Genomic DNA, 8,319 nt, shown 5'->3' on the forward strand with positions numbered 1-8,319 from the left:
GGGGGTTGGAACTAGATGATCTTGAGGCCCTTTCCATCCATAACCATTCTATGATGGTATTTCACACATAACCAAAGAAATGACCACTATGTATGACAAGAGTAGGACAGATTAAATATTGTTTACCGAATGATATTCTAGCTTAACCTCAGCCGGCAACTCAGTACCATACAGCCATTTGCTCACAACACCCACCTCTCCTCCGAGGAGAATCGAAAGAAGGCAAAACTCATGGGTTGAGATTGAACAGTTTAACAATAATAATAGGAAAGAGAGAGAGAGAGAGAGCAATAAACCCCAAGAAACACAAGCGATGCACCATAAAATTGCTCAACCACACACTGACCAATGTGCAGCCCATTCCTGAGCAATGATCAGTGGCTACCGGCCAGCTCCCCCAGTTCATATGCTGAGCATGATGTTCTGTGGTATGGAATATCTCCTTTGCGTTCAGGTCAGCTGTCCCGGCTGTGTCCCCTCCCAAATTCTTGTGCACCCCCAGATTACTCACTCACTGGTGGGCTGGGGTGAGGAACAGAAAAGGTCTTGAGTCTGTGTAAGCACTGCTCAACAATAATGAAAAGATCTCTTAGTTACCAGTACTGTTTCTAGCACAAATCATAAACATAGACTCATGCTAGCCACTATGAAGAGAATCAATTCCACCCCAGGCAAAACCAACACAAATGGCTAATGTGGTCTGAGCATCTAGTCTGAGCATCATATTTTATCTTTTCAACAGGCAAAAGAAAACCCTCTGAACTTAGAGCCAGCTTGCTTGTTTCTATGTAAAATTTAACATACAACTGTTTTCTGCTTTTTACAAAATGGCAAAACATAAGTCTGACGTAGAATTTGCTAATTCTGCACTGCACAACAAGCATATTGTCTCCTGCTTTAAAGCCATTCACTTTCAGTGTTCACAAATGGGCTTGAGAGCTAGCCTGACAGTTTAAGCTTTTCTTATGAATATGCTTTATTTTAATTTTTTTTTTGTCTTATGTTTAAATGGCTCTATTTCCCTTATTAGCTGTTGGTATAGGAAAGCATTTAGATTGCAGAGAAATGTTTGCCTTTCTAAATACTATTTTCTAACAAAACCATGCCATTGCAGGTCACTGCATCAGCAACAGCAGCATGACAGTGTCTCTGGTTCTCATTTGGGTAGCAGCTTTCTTCTGGTCAGGAGCTCCATTACTTGGCTGGGGCAGTTACACAGGTAACAGGTATCTTTCAGTTGTAACTATTTGGCATCTATCCACTTCACTGGACAAAGATTCTTACCTTTCTTTCTTGCTGTTTGTGATAACCCAGACCAATTATCAGTGGAACTGAGAGAATCATTCATCATGCATGACATATGTGCAGAGTGTTGCCTGCTTTGGTATCAGCTATAAAGAGATTTATTTTTTTCTTTAAAGATATTACAGGAAATACTTAGACCAAGTGCATATTACCTGTGAAAAAAAAAAAGAGAGGCCAGAAATATTTGGCATGGTAAAGCAATGAGATAAAGGGAACTATCAAAAGACATCCTTCAAAAACTGTCAAGATCAGGAAACTAGAAAAGAGCACAGGTTCCAGCAAGTTAAACTTGAAACTGTTGTAAGACAAGTCAGAAAGATCTGTTGGAACTACATGTTGAAAATACAAGAATTAAAACAGCAGAAGAAAAAGATGTCAGAAAGTCTGTCAGTCCAACAAGGGATTAGGGTGCAAGATAAGGCCATAGCAAAATACAAGGTGGGGGAAGGAAAAATTTTTAGCAGTTACCACTGCGGTAATTCAATGGCTAAGACATATTCCCACACCAGGATATTTCTTCACAAGAAAAAGCTGGAGAAATTGCTTCAGATTAAGGCTCAAAAAAATCAAGGAAACAAATATCTAGGAATAAATGCTAATGATACAGAGTCCTAACAACTTAAATCTTGTGAATGAAATTGTCCAACTGTTCAGTAGTTACATGCTTGGATCCTGCAGGCATCTGCATCCTTTGAGAAGTCATGAAATCTGAGAAGACTTATTAAAGCAGCTATGTGAATATACCCTCTTATCAAACATAAAGGCTTGAGGCATCTCAAGACTCTTGAAGTATGGGTGTCAGAAAAGCATGTATTTCTATGACTGATTATCTAAATCATCGATCCTAACCAAACCAAAATGTTAGCAGGATATTAGGCTCAATGGATGTTTTGTTTGAAACCAAATCAATTTGTTTATTAGATATTTATTAGGTTATTTATGTTACATATATGCTTTTACACTATGGATATGTCAAACTCGGGGGTGTTGGACAGAACATTTTCTGTGCATCTTCTAGCAATCTGTGTTTTCTTTTTACATTAATCTCATTAGCTCTTCATTTGTTGAAGCATTTCAGGATTTCTGATATGCCCTTTTTGCTTTACACTACAGCCAAGGACTTCTTGGTCATCACTGCCTTATCAGGGTATCCAACTACTCTCATGGATCCTGTTTGTACTTTGTGTTCAATTCCTTGACAGTGGTCTTCAAGACCACTTCTAGCAACATTTTTCCCTACCAATCATAGCAGCTTCAGGTTCCTGGGCTGACACTAAGCTCATTCCACAGAGGGCATCCATGAAGATGTGGGTGCTGAGCAATGGTAAGTCCAGCAGCAGGCAGCGGGTGCAGGCAGACAAGGATCTCGCTGATTTTTGGAAATGCCACTTGCCAGTATCTCTGCAGAGGGAGGAAACAGAGCTCCAAATTCTGGCTCATGGAAAATCTGCAGGATTTTCTCTTCATGTCCTCTGGAGGCTGTTTTCATTTTTCAGTCAAAAAGCTTTGGAAACCAGAAACCTGGAATTAAGCCAGATTTTACGGTTATCTTTTTTAATATTGAGGTCTACTGATGAAAAAAGCAAAGGAGACGAAAATCTATTTCTGTTACTGAGCACACCCAGACAGCAGCACCTAGAGCTTTTGGTGATAAAAATACCAAGCTCTTTTTGATGAGAATCATAAAAAAGATTTTAATCTTTTGCTGCTTTACTTCATCCTGTCTAAACCTATCACCTGTGAGGAATTAAGGGATTCTTTAAGGTTGTGGGGTTTTTTTTAATTCAGAATTATCCCTGGGTGTCAGTGATTTCTCATATCTCCAAGACTTGTTAATACTCGACTTACATAATTTTGGTTCATGCTTCATTTATTTGTAGTTCCTTTTGCTGTGATAGCTGTCTGAAAAAAAACACCAAACAGTTTTTTCCACTTAAAAAATTAACAATCCACAATTTATAGAAAGCCTCTAATGCTATTGAACCAAAGTTTTCTGTCAGGAGACATCTGCAAACACATTAGAGGCTCTAAAGAAGCCATGAAAGTATTTATGCAGAGACTGCACCTTATTCCCACTTCCTTTCCCTGACGTACCTGATCAGCTAGTGTCTGTTGTAAATTCCACTAGCTGCAAATCCTCCAATATGCCCAATTTCTTTGCTAAAAGCCTGCAGTTCCTTTGTAGTTGCAGAACTGTATGCTTCCCATTTGATAAAAGGTCTCGTATCTTTTTAAGTATTCATAATGTTTCATTTTCCAGTAATCTTTATCACTAGCTGTAGCAATTTGCTTTCATGGCTCTCACAGATTTCATTGCTTTTTTGTTTCTATTAAAAGCCCTTCAATATTTTGGTTTCCTACATTGCTCTGTAATCAGTGACTTTTTACATTTGGCTTATTGTGCCTTCCCAATTGCTTGTTATGCTATTACGTTGCTCATGTTAGGAAGTTACTATGTAGAAGATTATGACAAGTAAGAGTAGACAACACACAAGTATATCAAACCTACTGAACTATCTTCTTTTTTTTTTCCTTCTATTTATGTGTCACAATTTCTCACCCAGAAACAACAGTTTGTACATTATATATTTACACTGGAATACTAAACTGGACAGAACAATAATAGGCATTAAAACTTCTTACAGTCTTGCTGGTCTTGAAAAATTGTTTATGTAGGAAATTATGTCACCGCTCATTAAACCATAAAGTTCAACTAATTCTTTAGTGCTTAAAAGACAAAAAATACAGCATTTGAACTGATAAATTAATCACTTAAAAGCAAATAAAAGTTCTGAAAATGCTAGCCAACTTATTTTTTTTCTTTCCAGATCGAATGTATGGCACATGTGAGATAGACTGGGCAAAAGCCAACTTCTCTACGATCTACAAGTCCTACATCATTTCCATTTTTATCTGCTGTTTTTTCCTACCTGTCACAGTCATGGTCTTCTCATATGTGTCAATTATAAATACTGTCAAGCTAAGCCATGCATTAACAGGACTGGGTGATCCTACAGACAGACAGAGGAGAGTAGAGCGGGACGTCACCAGGGTGAGTTTGGGTTTCATATAGGATGGGATCTTTTTCAGTAAAATCTCTCTTTCCAAAAATTGGTCTCAGAACAGGAAAGGGCAAAAAAACAAAACAGCTGCATTGCATTTCTCTGTAATCTCTAGCAACAGAGTCTGAACTCAGTGAAGGATATGAGGTTTGTTGAAAACTATCCTGTCACTTGGTTCTTATTGGTGCTACATCATGTGAAAAATAATCTAAATATAATTGGAGTGAGTTATACAAGACAAAACAAAAATTTGGTTCGGCATATGTTCTGTTCTTTCAGAAGCTGCAATACTTCCAAGCACACACAGAAGTTACAGTGGAGCTTTCCATTACTTCTTGTTGACATTAGTCTACCCAAACCTTCTGAATTCCTATAAACAAGCAAGGGACTGTAATTATTTTCATTTCATTAGATGAAACATTGCTTAAGCACATCACCATGCCAAAATTTTATATACAGCTTCTATGTCTGCCCTGGCTCCATCAAATCCAGCCTTTTGCTTGCCTGTATTCTGCTGCGAGCCATGCATTCAGGACAATCTGAACATTTCCCTTCCAGCCAAGTGTCCAAGCTATTATTCCGAGTGTATCGCTTCCCTGATGTCGTCTTCCAGAACAGATTAAAGACTGTTTTTCTTCTGTTTTTAGGTTTCTATTGTGATTTGCACAGCCTTCATTATTGCATGGTCACCGTATGCTGTCATCTCTATATGGTCTGCCTATGGTTACCCTGTGCCCAATCTTACCAGCATCCTTGCCAGTTTGTTTGCTAAGTCTGCCAGTTTCTACAATCCCATTATCTACTTCGGAATGAGCTCCAAATTTCGGAGGGACATTTTCATCTTGTTCCATTGTGCCAAGGAAGTCAAGGACCCTGTGAAGCTCAAACGCTTCAAAAACCTCAAGCAGAAACAAGAGCCCTCTCAGAAAGAAGAGAAGTATGCAGGAGAAATGCACCCGGCACCAAGCCCTGATTCTGGGGTGGGAAGTCCAACCAACACCCCACCTCCAGCAAACAGGGAGGTGGGTATTGGCATTTTCGATACACCATCTAATAACCCTGATATTGAATGTGATAGACTGTAAGTTTTGCAGCCATTTCACACACGCATCCACTTTATGTTCAGGAAGCCCCTCTTCAGATCCGTGCTAGAATGATCTCCTAATTCCCAGTCTGTCTGTTTGTTGCGATAGCACTGATGACTATACAACTCAAGCAAATCAGACAGTAAAGTGATATTTTCCTTCTATGTAGGTACAAAATGCCATGAAGCACATTGCAACGTGCTGCAGCATACTCAGTGCCAGAAATGTTTGTTTTTTTCGAGCATTCAGAAAAAGGAAAACTGACTTGCAGAAATCAGGCACAAATGAGCAAAAATAACTGAAATTGCTACCTAAATATGAAAATAACTATCTTGTTGGTCTGCAGTATTATTTCCATCTTCCCTGGCCTTCCCAGTGAGCATGGCCTGGCTGTAGCATTCAGAGTCAGGAAAGCTGGCCTTTAATTTTACTGATCTGCCTCCAAAGTGGTTGGTTTTTTACCAGACTATTAAGGTGGAGCAAGACATGTTGTACAAGCAATGAAACTGAAAATCACACACAGTTTTTAAGAGTACTGCTGAAGTATGGCACCAGAGCCATTTACAAAATATAATCCAGCGCTTCACTGCGACTTCTAAAGAAAGATTTTGTACCTGCCTGTGGGTAAAAAATGACTTTTAGGAGAATGTAACTAAGTGACAATTAATAATACTGATTTAAATAGCTAAGATGTAGGCTTAAATCTGTAGCAAGTCTATCAGATGTTATAATAGCCAACATATTCCACCAAGTTTATTTTACAGAATCAAAGTGAGGTGGTGTGTCTTCATAATTCCCCAGTTTGGAAATTAATTGCATACTCAAGAGACTTCTGTAAAAATGTCTCTTCTTTAGCTGTGGAAATTGTGGATTCCTTTAGTGCTGTTTGCAAGCTAAACAAGGGGAAAAGGAAGGAAAAAAACCCACAAAACGAAAAACAACAAACAAACCAACAACATCAGTTGCTAACCTCACTGCTATTTATGACTTCCTGGAATCTCCCTGTCTGAGTGTGCTAAAACATGGGGGGGGGGGGGTTTGTAAAAGTATGCTTTTCCAGATGTGTCTCTTGGGAAAGTTACAAAGAGTCCACTTTCATTTTCCCCATTACTGTATTTGTTTTAAGAAAATCACCTGTGTTTTGAAGTTAAAAAGAAATAAACACTGTAAGCAACAGGGGGGAACTGTGTTTTCTTTCTTGGCCACAGATCTGAACTACAAGGGTATTAATTTTTGTGGAAAATTTTAAGATATGGGTGCTATTTCATTACCATAAATAATTAAAAGCAAATAAGTAAAAAGTTTGCTTTCAGATAAAAGTGCATGCTGTATCTGCAGAAATATATTAAATCATTTAGTGCAAAATCTTGTCACAGATGGATGAAGCCAGGCTTGCCTAGCCAAAGCTAATGCCCAGTTCTGAAAGCTCCTATGTGTAGCACAGAATCTACCTTGGTAACCCTGCTGGACTGAGCCTTCTCACTGCAGAAAGTGCTTTGGTTTCCTTCCAAAGAGAAGTGACAGACATCCCCATCAGATATGGTTCTCAGAAGTAACTTCAGGTGTGACAGAAACCTGTCTGTACAGCCTTGATAGCCATAGATGCAGGCTAGCTTTTAATCTGTTTTCGCTAATTCACAGATAACTGGGGAGGATGCTTGACCTGCTGCAATGTATCAATGCTGTTGATCTGCAGGATTCAGACTCTGACATAGAAAGATGTGGAAAGGGCAAGAGGGAAGGCAGAGCAATGAGGCCATTTCTAAGAGTGCCCCCCTACGAGTGCCAGCTGAAAATAGTTCACTTAGCATGCATAGTAAGGTTAGACTGGAGAAGGCAAGGGGTTAGTAAAAATGAGCTAGAATAGAAGCAGAGCTGAGGAAAATATAAGAGGGGGAGAACCAGATAAGCAGGAGAGCAAGGAGCCAGGAACCACAGGATACATACCTGATGAAAGACAACTAGAAAGAGCCAACACGGAAAAAGCCTTGACTGGACCATGACAGACCTCCCTTCTGCAAAGCATATGGCTACAGTCCTTTGTGGATATACGGCAACACCATGGGACTGCAGAACTGTAAAGCAGACTATCTGGATTTGCAGGTTACAAAGAGGATGGATGCCTTTGTAGGTACCAGACTGTGCTCCTGCTTCAGTAACAGCAGAAGCACATTTACCACTCCACCTTGTGTGAAGGCATACAGTAGGAAGGCATCACAGGCTTGCTAATAGGACCTGGTTATTCTATGAACTCTACCAGGGGCCTTTTACAATGTGTTTTGTACTGATTGGATTAGTGTCAGCACAAATGAGATCTCTTGACTATTGCTAGTATCCAAATGGTCTCTTATCATGAGGTAGGAGAACAATATTTATTAAGATCTTTCTCCCATTGGCACAGAAATTCTGTCACATAGGCATCTTCCATCTCTCTTTCTCAGGCTTGGATATTACTGTGGGATTTCAATTGTTGAGGTTGGTTTCATGTATGACACACTAAAACTAAGTAGCATCATCTGGCAGAAGGCAGTAGGCCAGGCAATTGTACCATTTCCAAAGGATGCTGCCAGGATTTGCTGACTTGTTCCAGCAGGATCTGAGATAGAGGTTAGCCCTCTTTTACCCTAGATGCAAGAAACCCATCCAAAGAAACCTTGCTAGTGTTCATTATCCATTTCTGTATTCACAGCCCTGCTGGCACCATTAAAGCACTCCAGAAAAAAAGATGTGCCTGAGTACAGTAACTCTGCAGAAAGCTTAAAGCTCTTAAGCCACCATTTAACATACGCCATTAGCTGTTCTACATATTCATTTCCAAACATTTCCCAACTGTTTTGATTAGCTATTGATTAGTACACTTAGAAGTG

At 39.5% G+C, this 8,319-nt stretch overlaps 1 protein-coding gene across 1 annotated transcript in view; it reads left to right on the top strand.

Moving 5' to 3' along the window:
• LOC133219019 (opsin-5-like) overlaps positions 1 to 6,628 on the top strand; it is a 30,342-nt gene extending 23,714 nt beyond the window's left edge. Inside the window, exons 4-6 of the mRNA XM_061366005.1 lie at positions 1,115 to 1,219; positions 4,134 to 4,357; positions 5,015 to 6,628. Coding sequence (XP_061221989.1) covers positions 1,115 to 1,219; positions 4,134 to 4,357; positions 5,015 to 5,452 — 767 coding nt within the window. The 3' untranslated portion in view covers positions 5,453 to 6,628. The remainder of the gene's footprint in view (positions 1 to 1,114; positions 1,220 to 4,133; positions 4,358 to 5,014) is intronic.
• The last annotated feature ends 1,691 nt before the right edge of the window (positions 6,629 to 8,319 follow it).

Source organism: Neopsephotus bourkii, unplaced genomic scaffold (assembly GCF_033783945.1).
Source record: "Neopsephotus bourkii isolate Nb327-2 ecotype Australia unplaced genomic scaffold, CSIRO-AGI_Nbou_v1 NB_1292, whole genome shotgun sequence".
Classification (NCBI taxonomy): Eukaryota; Metazoa; Chordata; class Aves; order Psittaciformes; family Psittacidae; genus Neopsephotus; species Neopsephotus bourkii.